Source organism: Heteronotia binoei, chromosome 9, assembly GCF_032191835.1.
Source record: "Heteronotia binoei isolate CCM8104 ecotype False Entrance Well chromosome 9, APGP_CSIRO_Hbin_v1, whole genome shotgun sequence".
Lineage (NCBI taxonomy): Eukaryota > Metazoa > Chordata > Lepidosauria > Squamata > Gekkonidae > Heteronotia > Heteronotia binoei.
This window is the reverse complement of record NC_083231.1, coordinates 119,871,101-119,897,194: the sequence shown is the minus strand read 5'-3', so window position 1 is coordinate 119,897,194 and position 26,094 is coordinate 119,871,101. Positions and strand designations below refer to the sequence as shown.

The window sequence follows — 26,094 nt, the reverse complement described above, 5'->3', positions numbered from 1 at the left end:
ACTAGAATGATTAAAGGGCTGGAACACCTTCCCTATGAAGAAAGGTTGAAACGCTTGGGACTCTTTAGCTTGGAGAAACGTCGACTGCGGGGTGACATGATAGAGGTTTACAAGATAATGCATGGGATGGAGAAAGTAGAGAAAGAAGTCCTTTTCTCCCTTTCTCACAATACAAGAACTCGTGGGCGTTCGATGAAATTGCTGAGAAGTCGAGTTAAAACGGATAAAAGGAAGTACTTCTTCACCCAAAGGGTGATTAACATGTGGAATTCACTGCCACAGGAGGTGGTGGCGGCCACAAGCATAGCCACCTTCAAGAGGGGTTTAGATAATAATATGGAGCAGAGGTCCATCAGTGGCTATTAGCCACAGTATGTGTGTGTGTGTGTGTGTGTGTATATATATATATATATATATATATATATAAATTTTGCCACGGTGTGACACAGAGTGTTGGACTGGGTGGGCCATTGGCCTGATCTAACATGGCTTCTCTTTTGTTCTTATGTTCTTATGAGCTCTGCTTGAAAAGATCAGAGGTGGTGTTTGAGCAAAGTCGCTTCTCACTTAGAGGAGGGGAGGGGTGCCAACCTTCAGGTGGGAAAGATGTGTAACCAAAAGGTTCCACGACGAACCAGCTTCAAAACAATTCAAATACAATAAACTTATACAGGGCTTTTTTGTGTGGAAAAAGCCCAGCAGGAACTCATTTACATTTCAGGCCACACCCCCTGACATCACCATTGTCTCACACGGGGCTTTTTTTGCAGAAAAAGCCCACCAGGACCTAATTTGCATATTAGGCCACACCTAATATGCCCAGAGGAGGGCGCTGAAGATGGTGAGGGGTCTGGAGACCGAGTCCTATGAGAAAAGGTTGAAGGAGCTGGGCATGTTTAGCCTGGAGAGGAGGCGGCTGAGAGGTGATACAATCACGATCTTCAAGTACTTGAAGGGCTGTGCTGTAGAGGATGGGGTGGAATTCTATTCTGTGGCCCCAGAAGGTAGGACCAGAACCAACGTGTTGAAATTAAATCAGAAGAGCTTCTGGCTCAACATTAGGAAGAACTTCCTGACAATTAGAGCAGTTACCCAATGGAACAGGCTTCCTCCTTGGGTGGGCTATGCTTCCTCGGAGGTTCTTAAACAGAGGCTAGATGGCCATCTGACAGCGATGAAGATTCTGTGAATTTAGGGGGAGGGATTTGTGAGTTTCCTGCATTGTGCAGGGGGTTGGACTGGATGACCCTAGAGGTCCTTCCAACTCTAGGATTCTATGATGCTATCAATGTCCTCAATGAAATTGCTGAGCAGTCGGGTTAGAATGGATAAAAGGAAGTCCTTCTTCACCCAAAGGGTGATGAACACATGGAATTCCCTGCCACAGGAGGTGGCGGCTACAAGCATAGCCAGCTTGTTATTAGCCACAAGGTATAGATGGAACTCTCTTTTGGGGGCAAGTGATGCTCTGTCTTCTTGGTGCTTGGGGAGGGGGGGCAACAGGTGAGGACTTCTAGTGTCCTGGCCCCACTGATGGCACCTTCTTTTGGGGGGCACTTTGTGACATAGAGTGTTGGGCTGGATAGGCCACTGACTTGATCCAACATGGCTCCTCTTATGTTCTTATGTGACACAGAGTGCTGGACTGGATGGGCCACTGGCCTGATCCAACAGGGCTTCTCTTATGTTCTCATGTGACACCGAGTGTTGGACTGAATGGGCTATTGACCTGATCCAACATGGCTCCTCTTATGTTCTTATGTGACACAGAGTGTTGAACTGGATGGGCCACTGGCCTGATCCAACATGGCTTCTCTTATGTTCTGATGTGATACAGAGTGTTGGACTGGATGGGCCACTGGCCTGATCCAACAGGGCTTCTCTTATGTTCTTATGTGACACAGAGTGCTGGAGTGGATGGGCCACTGGCCTGATCCAACATGGCTTCTCTTATGTTCTTATGTGACACAGAGTGTTGGACTGGATGGGCCACTGGCCTGATCCAACATGGCTCCTCTTATGTTCTTATGTGACACAGAGTGTTGAACTGGATGAGCCACTGGCCTGATCCAACATGGCTTCTCTTATGTTCTTATGTGACACAGAGTGTTGGACTGGAAGGGCCACTGGCCTGATCCAACATGGCTTCTCTTATGTTCCTATCTCTTTTGTAAGGTTTTTCTCTTTCTCGTGTGACCCTTTATATGTTCTGGCATCTCTCAGCAGTGTTCTGAGGTGACGTGTTGTTACATAGGTTTACCAGTTCCCTGTTGGCCACATGAGGGGGATGAGGGGCAGGCTTGCCAGATCCAGGTTGGGAAATCCCTGGAGATTAGGGGTGGAGCCTGGGGAAGAGAGGGAGCTTAGTGAGGTATCATGCCTTAGAGCAGGGGTGGCCAATGATAGTTCTCCAGAAGTTTTTTGCCTACAACTCCCATCCGCTCCAGCCAGCATGGCCAATGGCTGGGGCTGATGGGAATTGTAGGCGTAAAACATCTGGAGAGCTACCATTGGCTATCCTTGCCTTAGAGCCAGGGGTGGAATTCTAGCAGGAGCTCCTTTGCATATTAGGCCACACACCCCTGATGTAGCCAGTCCTCCAAGAGCTTACAAGGCTCTTTTTGGTAAGCTCTTGGAGGATTGGCCACATCAGGGAGGTGTGGCCTAATATGCAAAGGAGCTGCAGCTAGAATTCCACCCCTGCTTAGAACCTACCGTCCAAAGCAACCATTTTGTCCAGGGGAACTGATCTCTGTCGTCTAGAGCAAGGGTGGCCGACGGTAGCTCTCCAGGTATTTTTTTGCCTACAACTCCCATCAGCCCCAGCCAGCGTGGCCAATGGCTGGGACTGATGGGAGTTGTAGGCAAAAAACATCTGGAGAGCTACCATTGGCCACCCCTGGTCTAGAGATGTTTTGTGATTCCAAGAGTCCCCAGGCTCACCTGGAGGTTGGCATCTCTAGTTTTGTGTCCTCTTTGCCTCTTTTAGCGCCCCTACTTATTTTTGCTGCCACCAAAGGCATAGAATTCATAGTTGGAGGAAGAACAGGGTGGTTTTTTTACATTTTGTCAAATGGCAGAATGCTGAGTTAATCTAGGGCTTCCAGTCCCCAGTGGAGGGCAGGGGATCCCCCAGTTTGGAGACACCCCCCCACACACACACTGCAGGGTTATCAGAAAACAGGGGGGTGGGGGTGGAGGGAAATGTCTGCTGGGTGTTCCATTATACCTTATGGAGATCGATTCCCATAGAGTATAATGGAGAGTTGATCTGTGCATATCGGGGGGTCCAGAGGGGCTGTTTCCTGAGGTAGAGGCACCAAACTATTAGCATAGCAGCCGGTGCCACTCCTCAAAACACTCCCCAAGTTTCAAAAAGATCGGACCAGGGAGTCCGATTCTATGAGCCCCCAAAGAAGGTGCCCCTATCTTCCATTATTTCCCATGGAAGGAAGAGATTTAAAAAGGTGTGCAGTCCCTTTAAATGTGATGGTCAGAATTCCTTTTGGAGTTCAATTGTGCTTGTCACACCCTTGCTCCTGGCTCCACCCCCCCCCCCCAAAGGCTCCTGGCTCCACCCCCAAAGTCCCCAGCTATTTCTTGACTTAGACTTGGCAACCCTTCCTGAAGAGGAAAGTGGGAAAGGGATTTTTGGGGTTTTCCCTGTATACAGCTCGAGTTCTTCGCTTTCTCCTTCTCTCTCCTCAGCAGAGCCCGCTGAGGAGAGAGAAGGAGAAAGCGAAGAACTCGCGCTGTATACAGGAAAAAAAAATACCTTTCATTTCTCTTCCCCTTCCACTTGTCTAGCCAGCATGATGCTTATTATTACGATGATTATGAAATGATGAGCTTCGTGGCAGACTGAGGATTTGAACCCAGAGCTCTGCGCTCTGAGTCCAACCAATAATCTCACTCCTTTCCCTGCCACCCCTACTTTACAAGAAAATGATATCCCTTGGTATTTATATAGCACATTCCAAACACATCATTTCAACCCTCGAAACAACCACCTTCTGGGGACAGGCCAGTATTATCCTAATTTTATAGGCTGAAGTGCGGAGACTGACTTCCCTAGGGCCGGTAAACGCATTTGAGGAAGGAATTAGATATTTCAGACTTTCTTGGCTTAAGGCTTACACTCTACCTTTCCCACAACATCGTGGGGGTTTTTTTTTTCACAAGCCCATGAAAGGGGGAATCTATCCAAACTCTCTTCCGATCTCATCAGAACTCAGATGCTAAGCAGGGAAGCCGTTGTGAAGACTTGGATAAGAGAGCCCTGAGGAAATCCAAGGTTGCTATGAAGACGCAGGTAATGGCAAACAACTCTAGGCAATTTAGGCGATCTCCTAGGGGTGACCCAAGTCCATTCCAGCAGCTGCAAGAGGAGGCTGGACCACTGGTCTGATCCAGCAGGGCTCTTTTAATGTATTTTTCAGGGGGAAGCCTTGACTCTATGCCGTCATGTTGGCTCTCCTGTGGAACTGGTTGGCCACTGTGTGAGACCGGAGACTGGCTTAGGTGGGTCACTGGTCTAATCCCAGAGAGCCACTTTGGTGTAGTGGTTAAGTGCGCGGACTCTTATCTGGGAGAACCAGGTTTGATCCCCCACTCTTCCAGTTGCACCTGCTGGAATGGCCTTGGGTCAGCCATAGCTCTCTCACAAGAGTTGTCCTTGGAAGGCCAGCTTCTGTCAGAAGAAGAATTGCAGGTTTATACCCCACCCTTCTCCCTGAATCAGAGTCTCAGAGCAGCTTACAATCTCCTGTATCTTCTCCCCCCACAACAGACACCCTGTGAGGTGGGTGGGGCTGAGAGGGCTCTCCCAGAAGCTGCCCTTTCAAGGCAGAGCTATGGCTGACCCAAGGCCATTCCAGCAGCTGCAAGTGGAGGAGTGGGGAATCCAACCCAGCTCTCCCAGATAAGAGTCCACACACTTAACCACTACACCAAACTGGCCCTCTCAGCCCCACCCACCTCAGAGGGTGTCTGTTGTGTGGGGAGAAGATAAAGGAGATTGTAAGCCGCTCTGAGACTCTGATTCAGAGAGTAGGGTGGGGTATAAATCTGCGGTCTTCTCCTCCTCCTCTTCTTCTTACGTTCTTAAGAGAGTCAGTTTGGCGTAGTGGTTCAGTGCGTGAACTCTTATCTGGGAGAACCAGGTTTGATTCCCCACTCCTCCACTTGCACCTGCTGGAATGGCCTTGAGTCAGCCATAGCTCTGGCAAAGGTTGTCCTTGAAAGGGCAGCTATGAGAGCCCTCTCAGCCACACCCACCTCACAGGGTGTCTGTTGTGGGGGGAGAAGATATAGGAGACTGTAACCGCTCTGAGACTCTGATTCAGGGGGAAGGGCGGGGTATAAATCTGCAGTTCTTCTTCTTCTTAATGTTATCTCAAAGACCCATGGAGGCCATTTCTCACCAGCTTTTCCCATTCTCTCGTTCTTTCCCAGAAAGCCTGCTGGACGTGGTCAGCTCAGCCCGGGACTGCTTGCAGGCGGGAGAATCCTGCACCAACGACCCCAGCTGCAGCTCCAAATTCCGGACCCTCCGGCAATGCATCGCCGGCAACGGCGCCAACAAGCTCGGGCCGGATGCCAAGAGCCAGTGCCGGAACACAGTGACGGCTCTCCTTTCCAGCCAGCTCTACGGCTGCAAGTGCAAAAGAGGGATGAAGAAGGAGAAACAGTGCCTCAGCGTCTACTGGAGCATCCACCACACCTTGATGGAAGGTCAGTCCGGGGGACTCCTCGCTCGGGGATGAGATGGGGGTGGGACTGGAGCACCTGTGCGCAACCGTGCAGGAAGATGGAAGCCAGCTTCAAGCAGAAACAGCTTCAAGAGAGGATTGGATCAACATCTGGAGCAGAGGTCCATCAGTGGCTGTTAGCTACAACGTATAGATGGAGCTCTCTGTCTGGGGCAATCTTCTTGGTGCTTGAGGGGGGCACAGTGGGAGGACTTCTAGTGTCCTGGCCCCACTGATGGACCTCTTGATGGCACCTGGGGGTTTTGGCCACTGTGTGACACAGAGTGTTGGACTGGATGAGCCATTGGCCTGATCCAACATGGCTTCTCTTATGTTAAGGAGAGCCAGTTTGGTGTAGTGGTTAAGTGTGCGGACTCTTATCTGGGAGAACCGGGTTTGATTCCCCACTCCTCCACTTGCACCTGCTGGAATGGCCTTGGGTCAGCCATAGCTCTGGCAGAAGTTGTCCTTGAAAGGGCAGCTGCTGTGAGAGCCCTCTCCAGCCCCACCCCCCTCACAGGGTGTTTGTTGTGGGGGAGGAAGGTAAAGGAGATTGTGAGACGCTCTGAGACTCTTCGGAGTGGAGGGCGGGATATAAATCCAATATCTTCTTCTTCTTCTTCTTCTTATGTCTGGGGCAATGATGCTCTGTATTCTTGGTGCTTGGGAGGGGCACAGTGGGAGGGCTTCTATGTCCTAGCCCCACTGATGGACCTCTTGATGGCACCTGGGGTTTTTGGCCACTGTGTGACACAGAGTGCAGGACTGGATGGGCCATTGGCTTGATCCAACATGGCTTCTCTTATGTTCTTATGTGTGACACAGAGCGTTGGACAGGATGGGCCATTGGCCTGATCCAACATGGCTTCTCTTATGTTCTTATGTCTGGGGCAGAGATGCTCTGTATTATTGGTGCTTGGAAGGGGCAACAATGGGAGAGCTTCTGGTGTCCTGGGCCCACTGATGGACCTCCTGATGGCACTTGGGGAAGGATGAGATGATAGAGATTTACAAGATGATGCATGGGATAGACAAGGTAGAGAAAGAAGTCCTTTTCTCCCTTTCTCACAGTACAAGAACTCCTTGGCACTCGATGAAATTGCTGAGCAGTTGGGTTGGAACAGATAAAAGGAAGTACTACCCAAAGGGTGATTAACACATGGAATTCACTGCCACAGGAGGTGGTGGCAGCTACATGCATAGGCAGCTTCAAGAGGGGATTGGATCGACATCTGGAGCAGAGGTCCATCAGTGGCTCTTAGCCACAGTGTATTGTTGGAACTCTCTGTTTGGGGCAGTGATGCTCTGTATTCTTGGTGCAGGGGGGCAACAGTGGGAGGGCTTCTGGAGTTCTGGCCCCACCAGTGGACCTCCTGATGGCCCCTGGGTTTTGGCCACTGGCCTGATCCAGCACGGCTTCTCTTGTGTTCTTATGTCTGGAGCAGTGATGCTCTGTTTTCTTGGTGCTTGGGAGGCAATAGTTGGAGACCTTCTGGAGTTCCGGCTTTGCTGGTGGACCTCCTGATGGCATCTGGGCTTTGGCCACTGTGTGACAAAGAGTGTTGGGTTGGATGGGCCATTGGCCTGATCCATCATGGCTTCTCTTATGTTCTTATAATCAACTGAAACAGTGGGGGAGGTCCTGATGCCACCTAGACCTGGAGGTTGGCACTGCTACCTCTGGATAAGGATCATACCAAGGCCTTATTGCAACCATCAACCTGTTGGAATAGTGCCAACTCCAGAAGCCCTGGAGATTTGGGGAGGGGGGGAGCTTAAGAAAGGGAGGTTGGGAAGGGAAAGAACCTCAGCAGGGTGCAATGCCATAGAGGCCTCCCTCTGTAGCGGTCATTTTCTCCAGGGGAACTGATCTTTGCCATCTGGAATCAGCTATAATTTGGAGAGATCTCCAGCCCCTACGACGAGAGAACCACAGTGGTAGGTAGCAAAGAAACAAAACACAAAGCTTCCATGACTACCAGCCTCAGACACTAAAGAAACAATAGCAGTATTATCGAAAGCTTAGTGCATTCAAGTCCAGTTTTTAAAGCAGTCCAATGCTGTTTCTTTGATGAAAGGTCTGATGTAGCCCTGGAGAAGAATTCTTGAAGAAGCAATTGTGAAACAAGGCAATAGTACATCCTTGTCACAATAACTGGACTGCTGGCTGCCTTAAAATTTGAATCTACTTGGACAACACTCATCAGCATATTACTGGAACTGTCTGGGGCAGTGATGCTCTGTATTCTTGGTGCTTGGGGGGGCAAAATGGAAGGGCTTCTAGCCCCACTTGTGAACCTCCTGATGGCACTTGGGTTTGTTTGGTTTTTTTGATCACTTTGTGACATAGAGTGTTGGACTGGATGGGCCACTGGCCTGATCCAACAGGGCTTCTCTTATGTTCTTATGTGACACAGAGTGTTGGACTGGATGAGCCACTGGACTGATCCAACATGGCTTCTCTGATGTTCTTATGTGACACAGAGTGTTGGACTGGATGGACCATTGGCATGATCCAACATGGCTTCTCTGATGTTCTTATGAGACACAGAGTGTTGGACTGGATGGGCCACTGGCCTGATCCAACAGGGCTTCTCTTATGTTCTTATGTGACACAGAGTGTTGGACTGGATGAGCCACTGGCCTGATCCAACATGGCTTCTCTGATGTTCTTATGTGACACAGAGTGTTGGACTGGATGAGCCATTGGACTGATCCAACATGGCTTCTCTTATGTTCTTATGTGACGCAGAGTGTTGGACTGGATGGACCATTGGCATGATCCAACATGGCTTCTCTTATGTTCTTATGAGACACAGAGTGTTGGACTGAATGGGCCATTGGCCTGATCCAACATGGCTTCTCTGATGTTCTTATGTGACACAGACTGTTGGACTGGATGAGCCATTGGCCTGATCCAACATGGCTTCTCTTATGTTCTTATGTGACACAGAGTGTTGGACTGGATGGGCCATTGGCCTGATCCAACATGGCTTCTCTTATGTTCTTATGTGACACAGAGTGTTGGACTGGATGGGCCATTGGCCTGATCCAACATGGCTTCTCTGATGTTCTTAAGTGACACAGACTGTTGGACTGGATGAGCCATTGGCCTGATCCAACATGGCTTCTCTTATGTTCTTCTGTGACACAGAGTGTTGGACTGGATGGGCCATTGGCCTGATCCAACATGGCTTCTCTTATGTTCTTATCATTCTTCTCCAGGGCTACATCAGACCTTTCGTCAAGGAAACAGCATTGGACCGCTTTAAAAATTGGACTTGATTTCTGATGGCTACTTTGGGATGTTTTGTTTCCTAAATTGTTGAGTTGTGTCTGTGCTTTATGTTACACAGAATACACTAAGTTTATGATAATATTGTTATTGTTTCCTTAGTGTCCGAGGCTGGTAATCACGGAATCTTTGTGCTTTATTTTCTTACTACCTACCTGGAGGTTGGCGACTGTAACCAGTTGCAGGAATCTAATTGCATCGCGTTGATGGTTAAAGATGGATGACAATTTCCCTCGTGGGCAGCACAGCGAGATCAATGCCGCTGCTGATCGATCACGGGATTATTAATCAATTCGTGCTCTCAAGGCAGAAGACATGCCATCGTCTCCCCAATACATCACCCATGCAAAATAGACCTGGATCTCCATTAGTGAAGCTTTGAATGCCCCTTGGGGCAAAAAGGCCATCTGCCTCTGTTGTAATTGAATGCCTTCCAGAAATAACCACCTGTGCTGAAATCATGAAAGGGTGGTGTTGGATTCTCTGGTCTTGGGACTGCCAGGGAGCCACGAAAAAGTTGGAGGGTGCTCAAGGCTTTAACGCAGTAGGGCTGGGGCTAGGGGTTAGGGTTAGGGTTAGACGTAACTAAGTTACATGGAGTCAGCAGTTAGTTCGAATGCCCCTGTATAAATCGATGGTGCAGCCTCATTTGGAGAACTGTGTACAATTCTGGTCACCGCACCTCAAAATAGACATTCTAGCATTGGAAAAGGTTCAGAAAAGGGCGACTAGAATGATTCAAGGGGTTGGAACACTTTCCCTATGAAGAAAGGTTAAAACGCTCGGGGTTCTTTAGCTTGGAGAAACGTCATCTGAAGGGTGACATGAGAGAGGTTTACAAGACTATGCATGGGATGGAGAAGGTAGAGAAAGAAGACCTTTTCTCCCTTTCTCACAAGACAACTTGCGGGCGCTCAATGAAATTGCTGAGCATTCGGGGTAGAACGGAAGTCCTTCTTCACCCAAAGGGTGATTAACACGTGGAGTTCACTGCCCCAGGAGGTTATGGGGGGGGCTACAAGCATAGACGGCTTCAAGAGGGGATTGGATAAACATATGGAGCAGAGGTCCCTCAGTAGCTAAAAGTCACAGGGTATAGATGGGAAAGCTTCCATCTATACTAGGAGTCCCCAACTCCCAGTCCACGGACCAGTACCAGTCCGTGGCCTGTTAGCAACCGGGCTGTGAGTAGTATAACTATTTCATTATATATTACAATGTAGTAATAATAATAATAATGAGACGACGGCATTGGTTTATATCCTGCCCTCCACTCCGAATCTCAGAGTGGCTCACAATCTCCTCTATCTTCATCCCCCACAACAGACACCCTGTGAGGTAATTGGGGCTGAGAGAGCTCTCCCAGAAGCTGCCCTTTTAAGGACAACTCTGCAAGATCTATGGCTGACCCAAGGCCATTCCAGCAGCTGCACGTGGAGGAGTGGGGAATCAAACCCGGTTCTTCCAGATAAGAGAGCTCTGGCTGCCCCAAGGCCATTCTAGCAGCTGCAAGTGGAGGAGTGGGGAATCAAACCCGGTTCTCCCAGATAAGAGACCTATGGCTTACCCAAGGCCATTCCAGCATCTGCAAGTGGAGGAGTGGGGAATCAAACCCGGTTCTCCCAGATAAGAGACCTATGGCTTACCCAAGGCCATTCCAGCAGCTGCAAGTGGAGGAGTGGGGAATCAAACCCGGTTCTCCCAGATCAGAGTCTACACATTTAACCACCATACCAAAATAAAGTGCACAATTGTATCATCCCGAAACCATGGCTGCTACCACCACCACCACCCAGGTCTGTGGAAAAATTGTCTTCCACAAAACCGGACCCTGGTGCCAAAAAAGGTTGGGGACCACTGATCTATACCCTTTCACAGGGCAGCTTCCTCAGTCGTGGGTGGAAGTCATGGGTAAAGAGACAAAAATAGGCAAAGCAGAGGCTGACTGAGTGATCTCACCCCCTGACCTCTGGGCCCTTCAATTCCCTCTCCTTCTACCTCGAAATCCAACTTCAACATGACTGTTGCTTCATTACAGCCAAAAACACTTCCCCAAGAAGCACTCCCTCTGCTAAAGCAGGTACATGCCTGCTGAACAAGCTGCCAAGCATCAAGGTTTCATTCCAGCATCTGACATCCCGGTGGAGATGCAGCCGTGAAGCAGCACAGAACACCCATCGTCAGCATCAGAAACCGTAACTAGTGTCAGGGCTGGCCCTAGACGGTCTGGCACCCTGGGCAACGTTAACTTTTGGTCCCCCCACCCCACACTGTTAACATCACCGAGTTACATGAGGCAGGCCTCAGATTCAGCAGGAGCTCACAGGAGCACAGCTCCTGAACCATTCTGAGGGTTCCCCCTCTTCCTTCGCACCTACCAATCTTGTCGATTGAATAAGAACATAGGAGAAGCCATGTTGGATAAGGCCAATGGCCCAAACAGTCCAACATTCTGTGTCACATAAGAACATAAGAGAAGCCCTTTTGGATCAGGCCAATGGCCCATCCAGTCCAACACTCTGTGTCACATAAGAACATAAGAGAAGCCCTGTTGGATCAGGCCAATGGCCCATCCAGTCCAACACTCTGTGTCACATAAGAACATAAGAGAAGCCCTGTTGGATCAGGCCAATGGCCCATCCAGTCCAACATTCTGTGTCTCATAAGAACATAAGAGAAGCCCTGTTGGATCAGGCCAATGGCCCATCCAGTCCAACACTCTGTGTCACATAAGAACATAAGAGAAGCCCTGTTGGATCAGGCCAGTGGCCCATCCAGTCCAACACTCTGTGTCACATAAGAACATAAGAGAAGCCCTGTTGGATCAGGCCAGTGGCCCATCCAGTCCAACATTCTGTGTCTCATAAGAACATAAGAGAAGCCCTGTTGGATCAGGCCAATGGCCCCTCCAGTCCAACACTCTGTGTCACATAAGAACATAAGAGAAGCCATGTTGGATCAGTCCAATGGCCCATCCAGTCCAACACTCTGTGTCACATAAGAACATAAGAGAAGCCCTGTTGGATCAGGCCAGTGGCCCATCCAGTCCAACACTCTGTGTCACATAAGAACATAAGAGAAGCCCTGTTGGATCAGGCCAGTGGCCCATCCAGTCCAACACTCTGTGTCACATAAGAACATAAGAGAAGCCCTGTTGGATCAGGCCAGTGGCCCATCCAGTCCAACATTCTGTGTCTCATAAGAACATAAGAGAAGCCCTGTTGGATCAGGCCAATGGCCCCTCCAGTCCAACACTCTGTGTCACATAAGAACATAAGAGAAGCCATGTTGGATCAGTCCAATGGCCCATCCAGTCCAACACTCTGTGTCACATAAGAACATAAGAGAAGCCCTGTTGGATCAGGCCAGTGGCCCATCCAGTCCAACACTCTGTGTCACATAAGAACATAAGAGAAGCCCTGTTGGATCAGGCCAATGGCCCATCCAGTCCAACACTCTGTGTCACATAAGAACATAAGAGAAGCCCTGTTGGATCAGGCCAACAGCCCATCCAGTCCAACACTCTGTATCACATAAGAACATAAGAGAAGCCACGTTGGATCAGGCCAATGGGCTGTTCAGTCCAACACTTTGTGTCACATAAGAACATAAGAGAAGCCATGTTGGATCAGGCCAATGGCCCATCCAGTCCAACACTCTGTGTCACATAAGAACATAAGAGAAGCCATGTTGGATCAGGCCAGTGGCCCATCCAGTCCAACGTTCTGTGTCACAGAAGAACATAAGAGAAGCCATGTTGGATCAGGCCACTGGTCCATCCAGTTCAACACTCTGTGTCACATAAGAACATAAGAGAAGCCATGTTGGATCAGGCCACTGGCCCATCCAGTCCAACACTCTGTGTCACATAAGAACATAAGAGAAGCCATGTTGGATCAGGCCAGTGGCCCATCCAGTCCAACACTCTGTGTCACATAAGACCGTAAGAGAAGCCATGTTGGATCAAGCCACTGGCCCATCCAGTTCAACACTCTGTGTCACATAAGAGAAGCACTGTTGGATCAGGCCAGTGGCCCATCCAGTCCAACACTCTGTGTCACATAAGAACATAAGAGAAGCCATGTTGGATCAGACCAGTGGCCCATCCAGTCCAACACTCTGTGTCACATAAGAACATAAGAGAAGTCATGTTGGATCAGGCCAATGGCCTGTTCAGTCCAACACTCTGTGTCACATAGTGGCCAAAAAAACAACAACATCCAGGTGCCATCAGGAGGTCCACCAGTGGGGCAAGGCTACTAGAAGCCCTCCCACTGTGCTCCCCCAAGCACCAAAAATACAGAGCATCACTGCCCCAGACAGAGAGTTCCATCTATACTCTGTGGCTAATAGACATTGATGGACCTCTGCTCCAGATGTTTACAATAAGAACATAAGAGAAGCCATGTTGGAGCAGGCCAACGGCCCATCCAGTTCAACGTTCTGCGTCATGCAGGAGCCAAAAAAATCAAGTGCCATCAGGAGGTCCACCAGTGGGCCTGGAAGCCCTCCCACTGTGCCCCCCAAGCACAAGAATACAGAGCATCACTGTCCCAGACAGAGAGTTCCAACTATACGCTGTGGCTAATAGCCACTGATGGACCTCTGCTCCATATACTTATCCAATTCCGTCTTGAAGCTGTTTATGCTTGTAGCTGCCACCACCTCCTGTGGCAATGAATTCCACGTGTTAATCACCATTTGGGTGAAGAAGGACTTCCTTTTATCCATTCTAACCCAACTGCTCAGTAATTTCATCGAATGCCCATGAGTTCTCATATTGTGAGAAAGGGAGAAAAGTAGGTCTTTCTCTACCTTCTCTATCCCATGTAAACCTTTATCATGTTGCAGTCAACGTTTCTCCAAGCTAAAGACCCCCAAGTGTTTTAACCTTTCTTTGTAGGGAAAGTGTAGGGAATAGCAGGTGCAGCTGCATAGCTATCCCTGGATGAGGAGAGCAGGCAGCCAGCCAGTCACCAGGGGCTTTGCCACACCCCCAGCAGACCTCATTAACCCCTGGAGAAGCCCACACCACCCTTTCTCCACCTCTTATGTGATTTTGGGTGGCTTGCTGGCCTTTTGACTGTGGGGAGCGGTGGCCAAGGAGAGCCCCAGGTGAGCGAGGCCTGCTTGGACTGGCTGGATCTCTAGCCAGCCCAAGCAGGCCTCACTTGCCCGGGGCTCTCCTTTCTTGCACCAGGTTGCTTTTGGCAGGGAAGGTGGCATATGCTAATGAGCTCCACCACCTATTTTTCTACAAAATGACCCCTGGCATGGGGGGTGTCCAGTTCAGTGTCCCCAGAAGGCTGGCACCGTAGGCAGTCACCTAGATTATCTGGTAGTAGAGCTGGCCCTGACTGGTGTTTCTCATATTCTTGCAGTGACACAGAGCTGGAGCTAGGCTTCCCAACCCTCCCGCCCTGGCGGGGGACCCCAGGATTTACAGCCTCTTCCTCCGCTCTCCAAAAATACAAAAGCGGGGGGAGGGGGGAAACGGCGGCAAGGAGCATGGCGAGCCGCCCCATCTCGGAGGAGCAGCTAAGGTGAACCGGAGAAGAGGCGGCAGCAGTGCAGCGGCATCGCCTGCTCTGCTACGCCTCTGAGGTAAAATCAGAGAAGGGGAGAGTGGAGGCAGGCCAGGAGTGTGGCGAGCCGCGAATCTGACTCGCTGCTCGCCACGCTCCTGGCCTGCCTCCACCCTCCCCTTCTCTGATTTCACCTCAGAGGCGGAGCAGGCGACGCCACTGCACGGCTGCCTTTTCTCCGCTTCACCGTAGCTGCTCCACCGAGATGGGCTCAGCCTGAGCCCATCTCGGAGGAGCAGTTACGGTGAAGCGTAGAAGAGGCGGCAGCAGCGCAGTGGCGTCGCCAACTCCGCTCCGCCTCTGAGGTGAAATCAGAGAAGGGGAGGGTGGAGGGAAGGAAGACATTTAAAAAGGTGTGTCGTCCCTTGAAATGCGATGGCCAAAACTCCCGTTGGGGTTCAGTGATGCTTGTCACACCCTTGCTCCTAGCTCCACCCCAGTGTCTCCTGGCTCCACCCCCAAAGTCCCCAGAGATTTCTTGAATTGGACTTGGCAACCCTAGCTGGAGCACAGGGAAGTGTTTTCCCCAGCCGCCACCGCACCACGTGTGCAATAGCCAGGGTGTTTTTTGAGCCGGAATGCAGTTCCAGCTGGCTTGGTATCAGAGGGGTGGCCTAATACGCAAATGGTTTCCTGCTGGGCTTTTTCTACCCCCCCCCCCAAAAAAAAGCCCTGGCAATATCGAAATTGGTTCCTACTTGACCAAGAGCTCGTCCCTGCTGCATTTCTTTGCCTTTGAAGTGACAGATAACGCATTAAACAAGCCAAGGCTATAATTAAGAGCGTGTTATTCAACAAGCCGCATTATCTTGCTATTGACAGAACAGAAAGAACAGAGAGCCGAACCCCGCATGGGTTTTCTCCTCTGTACACGGGGGAGGAAGGAGATTGAAGGTTGCTACGGGTTGCCTCTTTCCCACATCCAAGGGCCACGAGTAGAGACGACGATCGCATGGTGAACGGGGGCTCACAGACCCCCAAAAAGCTTTGGCACACATTGAGGGGTCTGCACGCTGCAAAACAGAAACGAAAGGAATAAAAAGGCCGTAGGGAGAAAATATGTCTATCCAGTAGGGTTGCCAACCTCCAGGCGGCGCCTGGAGATTTACCATGGTTGCTGTTGATCTCCAGACGACGGAAATCAGTTCCCCTGGGGAAAATGGCTCCTTTGGAAAGTGGACTCTAGGGCGTTGTGTTCTGCAGAGGTCCCCTTCCCAGATCCTACCCTCCCCAGGTGCCAACCCCCAAATATCCAGGTATTCCACCATCCAGGGCTGGTGATCCTACCATCCAAGGTAGCCCCTGTGTATGTGAGTATGTAGGTCATGCATAGGTAGGGGTTTTTTGAGCATGAAGAAGAAGAAGACTGCAGATTTATACCCTGCCCTTCTCTCTGAATCAGAGCCTCAGAGCGGCTTACAATCTCCTTTAACTTCCTCCCGCACAACAGACACACTGTGAGGTAAGTGGGGCTGAGAGGGCTCTCACAGCAGCTGCCCTCTCAAGGACAACCTCTGCCAGAGCTATGGCTGACCCAAGGCCATTCCAGCAGGTGCAAGTGGAGGAGCGGGGAATCAAACCCTGTGAGGTAGGTGGGGCTGAGAGGGCTCTCACAGCTGCTGCCCTTTCAAGGACAACCTTTGCCAGAGCTATGGCTGACCCAAGGCCATTCCAGCAGCTGTAAGTGGAGAAGTGGGGAATCAAACCCTGTGAGGTGGGTGGTGCTGGAGTGGGCTCTCACAGCAGCTGCCCTTTCAAGGACAACCTCTGCCAGAGCTATGGCTGACCCAAGGCCATTCCAGCAGCTGTAAGTGGAGAAGTGGGGAATCAAACCCTGTGAGGTAGGTAGGGCTGGAGAGGGCTCTCACAGCAACTGCCCTTTCAAGGACAACCTCTGCCAGAGCTATGGCTGACCCAAGGCCATTCCAGCAGGTGCAAGTGGAGGAGTGGGGAATCCAACCTGGTTCTCCCAGATAAGAGAGCTATTGCTAACCCAAGGCCATTCCAGAAGGTGCAAGTGGAGGAGTGGGGAATCAAACCCAGTTTTCCCAGATAAAGTGTCCACACACTTAACCACTGCACCACACTGGCTCTGCATGCAGGAACGCAGTTCTGGCTGGCTTAGTGTCAGCGGGTGTGGCCTAATACACAACTGAGTTCCCACTGGGCTTTTTCTACAACAATAGCCCTGTGTGAAACAATGGTGACGGTAGGGGGTGTGGCCTAATATGCAAATGAGTTCCTGGTGGGCTTTTTCTGCCAAAAAAGTCCTGTGCATAGGATGACTAACTCCAGGTTGAGGAATTCTTGGAGATTTAGGAGTGGAGCTTTGGAAAGGGTGGAGTTTGTGGTAGGGTTGCCAGATCTGACTCAGGAAATATCTGGGGACTTTGAGGGTAGAGCCAAAGGCAAGGTTGTGTCAAACATGATTGAACTCCAAAGGGAGTTCTGTCCATCACATTTAAAAAGAGACCATGGCGTTCTCCTTTGAAATGCCTTCCTTCCATTGGAAATAATGGAGGATAGGGGCACCTATTTTCGGGGCTCATAGAATTGGACCCCCTGGTCCAATAGCTTTGAAAGTTTTTTTGAGGACAGGAACCAGATGCTATGTTGAAAATTTGGTGCCTTTACCTAAAAAAACTTTTCCCCCAGAGCTCACAGTTAGATACTCACAGTTAGATTCTCCACTATATCTTATGTGGACCAGTCTCTGTGGGACAGGGATAACCAAATTTGTTTAATGTAAGAATCACACAGAATAAATGTCAGATGTCTGAGAGCCACAAGACAAGGAAGGAAGGAAGGAAGGAAGGAAGGAAGGAAGGAAGGAAGGAAGGAAGGAAGGAAGGAAGGAAGGAAGGAAAAAAGGAAGGAAGGAAGGAAGGAAGGAAGGGAGGGAGGGAGGGGGGAGGGAGGGAAGGAAGGAAGGAAGGAAGGAAGGAAGGAAGGAAGGAAGGAAGGAAGGAAGGAAGGAAGGAAGGAAGGAAGGAAGGAAGGAAGGAAGGAAAATAGATGGGTGAAGGGGAGGGAGATGGAAAGAAAGCAACTCTAAGTTTAAATACATTCTCCAAGCCACCATCTGGCTTGGCTTGGAGAAATAATTTAAAAAGAGAAATATCTTCTCCAAGCTGGCCAAAGGGGCAGTGGGGGCTTCAAAAGATCGCCTGGTTTGGAGGCCCTCCCCCCACTTCAGGGTTATCAGAAAGGGGGGGGATGTCCACTGAGCACTCCATTATACCCTATGGAGACTGGTTCCCATAGGGTGTAATGGAGATTCAATCCATGGGTATCTTTGGCTCTGGGGCAGGACTGTTTTTTTAGGTAGAGGTGCCAAATTTTCAGCATAGCATCCGGTGCCTCTCCTCAAAACACCCCCCAAGTTGCAAAAAGATTGGGCCAGGGGGTCCAGTTCTATGAGACCCCAAAGAAGGTGCCTCCATACGCCATTATTTCCAACGGAGAGAAGACATTTAAAAGGAGCACAATCCCTTTAAATGTGGTGGCCGGAACTCTCTTTGGAGTTGAATCTTGCTTGTTAAAACCTTGCCCCTGGCTCACCCTCAAAGTCTCCTGGCTCCGCCCTCAAAGTCTCCTGGCTCCACCCCCAAAGCCCCCAGGTATTCCTGAGTCGGACCTGGCAACCCTACCTACCCACTTTCCCCTCTTGGCCTTGCATGACTTTCTGCCCGGGCAGAGCTCCCCCCGCCCCGACACTGCTCCCAGACAGCTTGTGGGGGGAAAGGAAAAGCAGGAAAAATCAGATTTGTGCCCTTTTCATCCTCTGCAAAGAAGATGAAACCGTTAACAAGCCTGTTTTGCAATAAGCGTCGCCTTTGATTGTGTCCCCCGCCCCCCCGCCGCACACACACTTTGCTTTCCCTCTTCCAACAGTTGCCTTCGGGTTGGTGTTCTTAGAAGAAGGGAGGACCTTCAAGCAGAGAGCCCCAAATTAAATTCTACTTGGGGGAGGGCGGAGTCTGTCTATCCTTTGCCAGCCCACCAATCAGGGTGCATTTTTATATTCGGGGGGGGGGGAAACACAATTGTCTGCCTCAAAACAGAAAGTCGCTTGCTTGGCTTTTTCAACTGTTGTCTGATGTTGTTCCCGGTGACCTTCACTACTTGTGCTGGGCCTGCATCACGTGGTCGCCGGTTGGCATGACAACCCCTCAAAGCCCTTTTGAGCTCAACGTGTGCCTTTCTAACTTAAGGCAGCCAAAAATATATATATTTGCCTCATTTTGGGCAGCAGCTCACGGGAGCGGAGCTCTGGAATCTCGACGTTTTATTGTGCTCTTTCTTTCTCTCCCCAAATACTTGCTTCTGGGCGCCATTGTTCAAACCCCCTGGGAGAATTTTGCTGAACTCTAAGATTTGACCAACTTTCTCATATTTCCCACACACACACACACACACAAAAAAGGGGAAATAACCAAAACTTATCAAGCAGACGGATGGAAATCTTCCTCATGCCACTGGGGCCGCGCATAGGGTTGCCAAGTCCAATTCAAGAAATCTCTGGGGACTTTGGGGGCGGAGCCAGGAGACTTTGGGGATGGAGCCAGGAGACACTGGGGTGGAGCTAGGAGCAAGGGTGTGACAAGCATCACTGAACCCCTTCCTTCCCTCCACCCTCCCCTTCTCTGATTTCACCTCAGAGGCGGAGCGGGCGACGCCGCTGCGCGGCTGCCGCCTCTTCTCCGTGTCACCGTAACTGCTCCTCCGAGATGGGCTCAGGCTAGAAGGACCCAGATTTGCGGCTCGCCACGCTCCTGGCCTGCCTCCACCCTTCCCTTCTCTGATTTTACCTCAGAGGCGGAGCGGGCGATGCCGCTGCTCTGCTGCCACCTCTTCTCCGGGTCACCGTAGCTGCTCTTCTGAGATGGGGCGGCTCGCCACGCTCCTTGGCGCCGTTTCCCCCCCTCCCCCCGCTTTTTGGGAGAGTGGGGGAAGAGGGTGTAAATCCTGGGGTCCCCTGCCAGGGCGGGAGGTTTGGGAAGCCTAGCAGGAGAAAGTAATTGAAAAAGTACGATAGGAGTAAGGTTTTATGATGACAATTATAATTCAAGAAGGATTCTAAGGTAGATACTGAGCCGATATAATTTAGTCCACCTTCCGGCGATGTCACGGGTGGGTGGCATATGCAAAGGAGCTGTGCTAATGAGCTCCGGCACCTCTTTTTCTACGAACACACAGACAGAGGACAGAAGGAAGAAAATTTTCATTTCATTTTTCATTTTATTTGATTTATAGCCCGCCCTACACCACCGAGGTGGGCTCAGGGCGGCTTACAACGCAGAAGTTGTAACAATAGAATTTAAGAATTAAAATACATAATAATTTCCATAATTAAAACAACTAAAATATCAATCGATCAATGTCAGTGTGCTATCTTACAATCTTCCTTCAGAATATTTCAATGCCGGTCAGTTATAAGCCAACCGGAAGAGGACTGTCTTGTCCAAAGTCCCGCAGGGCCCTGACCTCTTCCGGTAACTGGTTCCACCGCAAGGGGCTGAGATTGAGAAGGCCCTATCCCTAGTTGACTTCAGCTGGACCTCCTTTGGCCCGGGGATTACAAGCAGATTTCGAGAGCCGGATCGCAGCACTCTCTGGGGAGCATATGGGAAGAAGAAGAAGATATTGGATTTATATCCCGCCCTCCTCTCCGAGGAGTCTCAGAGCGGCTCACAATCTCCTTTACCTTCCTCCCCCACAACAGACACCCTGTGAGGTGGGTGGGGCTGGAGAGGGCTCTCACAGCAGCTGCCCTTTCAAGGACAACCTCTGCCAGAGCTACGGCTGACCCAAGACCATGCCAGCAGGTGCAAGTGGAGGAGTGGGGAATCAAACCCGTTTCTCACAGATAAGAGTCCCCACACTTAACCACTACACCAACTGGCTCTCCGGGAAGAGACGGTCCCTAAGGTAGGCAGGTCCTAGGCCATATAGGGCTTTAAAGGTAATAACCAGAACCTTGTACCGAACTCGGTATATTATTGGCAGCCAGTGCAGTCCCCGGAGCCCCGGCTGAATGTGCTCCCATCTAGGGAGCCCTAATAACAGCCGAGCAGCGGCGTTCTGCACTAGCTGCAACTTCCGGGTTTGGCACAGGGGCAGCCCCATGTAGAGGGCATTACAGTAGTCCAATCTCGAGGTGACCGTTGCATGGATCACTGTTGCCAAATCGTCCTGCTCCAGGAAAGGAGCCAACTGCCTTGCCCGCCTAAGATGAAAGAATGCGGACTTCACAGTGGCTGCTATTTGGGCCTCCATAGTTAAGGTAGGCTCCAATAGTACCCCCAAGCTCTTGACCCTGTGCGCCACTGTCAGTGGCCCACCATCAAAAGCTGGGAGGGGAATTTCCCTTCCCGGACCATGGCGACCCAAGCAAAGGACCTCTGTCTTCGCTGGATTTAGTTTCAACCTACTCAGCCTGAGCCATCTAGCCACGGCTTGTAATGCCAGGTCCAGGTTTTCTGGGACACAGTCAGGCCGGTCATCCATGAGTAGATAGAGCTGGGTGTCATCAGCATACTGGTGACAACCCAGCCCATACCTCCAGGCAATCTGGGCAAGGGGGCGCATGTAGATGTTAAACAACATCGGGGAAAGAACTGCCCCCTGAGGCACCCTGCAATCAAGCATGTGCCTTCGGGATAATTCACCCCCAATCACCGCCCTTTGTCCCCGACCATCAAGGGAAGAGAAGAGCCATTGTAGGGCCAACCCCTGAATCCCCGCATCGGCAAGATGGCAAGTCAGCAGCCGATGGTCGACCGTATCAAACGCTGCCGATAGGTCTAACAACATCAGCACTGCCGAGCCTCGATCCAGATGCTGCTGGAGATCATCCATCAGAGCGACCAGCACTGTCTCCACCCTGTGACCCGGGCGAAAGCCGGACTGATGGGGATCGAGAACGGAAGCATCCTCCAGAAAACTCTGCAACTGCAACGCCACTGCCCTCTCAATGAGTTTACCCAAAAAGGGTAAATTCGAGACTGGCCGATAGTGTGCCAATTCGGCTGGATATAATGTTGGTTTTTTCAGTAGAGGGCGGACCACCGCCTCTTTAAGCGGTGCTGGAAAATGCCCTTCCATCAGGGATCTATTTATGATATCCCACACAGGATATCTAAGCTCCCTCTGGCAAGCTTTAATAAGCCAGGAGGGGCAGGGGTCCAGATTACAAGTTGTAGAGCGTGCAGACAAGAGGATCCTGTCAACTTCCTCCAGGCTGAGAGCATTGAAGCCATCCAGGACACACTCCGAAGACAGGCACGGAGCCTCAGGTTCACATACTGTCTCCAATATGGCGGGGAAGTCGCGGCGGAGCGACGCAACTTTATCTGCAAAAAAATTCGCAAAAGCCTCACAGCCAATCTCCAATTCATTAAAATTTGGTCTGCCTTGTGGCATAGTTATAAGGGTCCGAATTGTATTGAACAATTGTGCCGGGCGCGAAATTGCAGACGCAATCTTAGCCGCAAAGTATGTTTTCTTTGTGACCTTGACTGCCATCTCATAGGGCTTCATAACTTCTCTATAATATGTTCTAGTCACTTCATCTCGACTTCCCCAGCCGCCCCCCCCCCCCAGGTACTCCTGACTCACCCTACATGTTAATGGCTCTCTAGCCTTTCTCTTGCTTTCTTATTTAGGTGAATTATTAGAAACATTCTCCCAAGATGTCCAAAGCATTGGCCAAATTCGACTTTTTGGTGGTTACAGAATAGAGTTGTCAGCTCTGGGGTGGGAAATTCTTGGATATTTGGGGATGGGGCCTGGGGTGGGCCAGGTTTGGGGAGGGAAGGGACCACAGGTGGTGGTGGTGATGATGAAGATAGTGATAGTGGTGGTGGTGGTGGTGGTGGTGGTGGTGGTGGTGGTGGTGATGATGATGATGATGATGATGATGATGATGATGATGATGATGATGACGACGACGGGAAGGGACCACAGGTGGTGATGGTGATGATTGTGGTGGTGGTGGGAAGGGACCACAGGTGGTGGGAGGGAAGGGACCATAGGTGGTGGTGGTGGTGATGATGATGACTGTGGTGATGGTGGTGGTGGTGGGAAGGTACTACAGGTGGTGGGAGGGAAGGGACCACAGGTGGTGGTGGTGGTGGTGATGATGATGATGATGATGACAGGAAGGGACCATGGGTGGTGGGAGGGAAAGGACCACAGGGGGTGGGGGTGGTGATGTGATATGATTGTGGTGATTGTGATGATGGTGGTGGTGGGAAGGGAGTACAGGTGGTGGGAGGGAAGGGACCACAGATGGTGATGGTGTTGGTGATGATGGTGATGGGAAGGGACCACAGGTGGTGGTGGTGGTGGTGATGATGATGATGGTGGTGGTGGTGATTTTGATGGTGGTGGTGATGATGATGATGGTGGTGGTGGTGGTGGGAAGGGACCACAGGTGGTGGGAGGGAAGGGACCACAGATGGTGTTGGTGTTGGTGATGATGGTGATGGGAAGGGACCACAGGTGGTGGTGGTGGTGATGATGATGGTGATGATGATGGTGGTGGTGGTGGTGATGATGATGGTGGTGGTAGTGGTGGTGATGATGGTGGTGGTGGTGATTTTGATGGTGGTGGTGATAATGATGATGATGGTGGTGGTGGTGGTGGGAAGGGACCACAGGTGGTGGTGGTGGTGATGATGATGATGGTGGTGGTGATTTTGATGGTGGTGGTGATGATGATGATGATGATGGTGGGAAGGGACCACAGGTGGTGGTGGTGATGATGATGGTGGTGGTTGCGGTGGTGGTGGTGATGATGATGATGGTGGGAAGGGACCACAGGTGGTGGTGGTGGTGGTGGTGGTGATGATGGTGGTGGTGATGGTGATGATGATGGTGGTGGTGTGGTGGTGGTGATGATGGTGGTGATGGTGATGTGATGTGATTGTGGTGATTGTGATGATGGTGGTGGTGGTGGGAGGGGAGCACAGGTGGTGGGATGGAAGGGACCACAGATGGTGGTGGTGATGGTGATGATGGTGATGGGAAGGGACCACAGGTGGTGGTGGTGGTGATGATGATGGTGGTAGTGGTGGTGATAATGATGATGGTGGTGATGATGATGATGGTGGTGGTGGTGGTGGTGGTCGGAAGGGACCACAGGTGGTGGGAGGGAAGGGACCACAGGTGGTGGTGGTGGTGGTGGTGGTGGTGATGATGGTGATGGTGGTGATGATAATGATGGTGATGGTGGTGGTAATGATGATGATGGTGGTGGTGATGATGATGGTTGGAAGGGACCACAGGTGGTGGTGCTGGTGGTGGTGGTGCTGGTGGTGGTGGTGATGGTGGTGGCAGTTGGAAGGGACCACAGGTGGAGGTGGTGGCGATGATGATGGATTTATATCCCGCCCTCCACTCCAAATCTCAGAGTCTCAGAGTGGCTCACAATCTCCTTTATCTCCTTCCCCTACAACAAACAATAAGGTTTTATTATGACAGTTACAATTCAAAAGGCATTATAAGGTAGATGCTGAGCCGATATAATTTAGTACACCTTCTGGTGATGCCAGGGGTGTGTGGCATATGCAAATAAGTTATGCAAATGAGTTGTACTAATGAGCAGTAAGGTTGATTAGGTAGGTGGGGCTGAGAGGGCTTTCACAGCACCTGCCCTTTCAAAGCCAACTTATACCAGGCCCAAGGCCATTCCAGCAGGTGCGAGTGGAGGAGTGGGGAATCAAACCCGGTTCTCCCAGATAAGAGTCCGTGCACTTAACCACCGCACCCAACTGGCTCTCATAAAGTCCACCTGCCAAAGTAGTCATTTTCTCCAAGGGAACTGAGCGCTTTTGCCTGGAGATCAATTGCCATTCCAGGAGATCTACAGGCTCCACCTGGAGATTGGCAACTTCATTATTGAAGGACCAGCAGAAAAAAAAATTCAGAAGAGTTGGTTGTGTTGGGGGGGAGGGGAAGGCTCCATGTGTCAAAGGAAAGAGACCCTGCTAAAACAACAGCTCCCGCAGGATCCAACCTGATAAAATATTCTGACACAAGACAGCTAATAAAACTCTCTGGCCATTAAAACAATTCACAGAAGACCTGAGCAAAGAAATAGAGTTTCACCCACACCAAGAATTTATCAGACCATACCCCAGGTGTACCACTGAGGAAGGGCATTCTGCAGCCAAGGCGCCGTCCTTTGTGTGTTGGGTGAGCAACTAGGGTTGTCAGCCTCCAGGAGGGTAGTGCTTGGCATGCAAAAGGTCTCAGGTTCAATCCCCGGGATCTCCAGTTAAAGGGACCAGGCAGGAGGTGATGGGAAAGACCTCAGCCTGAGACCCTGGAGACTAATGGAGAAGGGCTGTGGCTCAGTGGCAGAGCATCTGCTCAGTATGCAGAAGGTCCCAGGTTCAATCCCCGATATCTTCAGTTGAAAGGACCAGGCAGGAGGTGATGGGAAAGACCTCAGCCTGTGACCCTGGAGACTAATGGAGAAGGGCTGTGGCTCAGTGGAAGAGCCTCTGCTGGGCATGCAGAAGGTCCCAGGTTCAGTCCCCAGCATCTCCAGTTGAAAGGTCCAGGCAGGAGGTGATGGGAAAGACCTCAGCCTGTGACCCTGGAGACTAATGGAGAAGGGCTGTGGCTCAGTGGAAGAGCCTCTTCTGGGCATGCAGAAGGTCCCAGGTTCAGTCCCCGGCATCTCCAGTTAAAAGGACCAGGCAGGAGGTGATGGGAAAGACCTCAGCCTGAGACCCTGGAGACTAATGGAGAAGGGCTGTGGCTCAGTGGCAGAGCATCTGCTCAGTATGCAGAAGGTCCCAGGTTCAGTCCCCAGCATCTCCAGTTAAAAGGACCAGGCAGGAGGTGATGGGAAAGACCTCAGCCTGAGACCCTGGGGACTAATGGAGAAGGGCTGTGGCTCAGTGGCAGAGCATCTGCTCAGTATGCAGAAGGTCCCAGGTTCAATCCCTGGCATCTCCAGTTAAAAGGACCAGGCAGGGGGCGATGGGAAAGACCTCAGCCTGTGACCCTGGAGACTAATGGAGAAGGGCTGTGGCTCAATGGCAGAGCATCTGCTCAGTATGCAGAAGGTCCCAGGTTCAATCCCTGGCATCTCCAGTTAAAAGGACCAGGCAGGGGGTGATGGGAAAGACCTCAGCCTGAGACCCTGGAGACTAATGGAGAAGGGCTGTGACTCAGTGACAGAGCATCTGCTCAGTATGCAGAAGGTCCCAGGTTCAATCCCCAGCATCTCCAGTTCAAAGGATCAGGTGGTAGGGGGTGGGAAAGACCTCTCTACCTGAGACTCTGGAGAGCCACTGCCAGCCTGATTCAGTAGAAGGCAGCTTCGTGAGTTCATGTGTTCAATTCCCCTAGAGAAAATTGCCGCTTCGGAGGTCAGACTCTATGGCATTATGCTGAGGTCCCTCCCCTTCCCAAACCCGTCTCTCCCAAGACTCCATCCCCCACACCT

At 51.0% G+C, this 26,094-nt stretch overlaps 1 protein-coding gene across 1 annotated transcript in view; it reads left to right on the top strand.

Annotated features, from left to right (window-relative positions):
• Window positions 1-5,405: 5,405 nt before the first annotated feature.
• Window positions 5,406-26,094, top strand: part of GFRA4 (GDNF family receptor alpha 4) — an 84,234-nt gene continuing 63,545 nt past the window's right edge. The window contains exon 1 of the mRNA XM_060247419.1: window positions 5,406-5,733. Coding sequence (XP_060103402.1) covers window positions 5,406-5,733 — 328 coding nt within the window. The remainder of the gene's footprint in view (window positions 5,734-26,094) is intronic.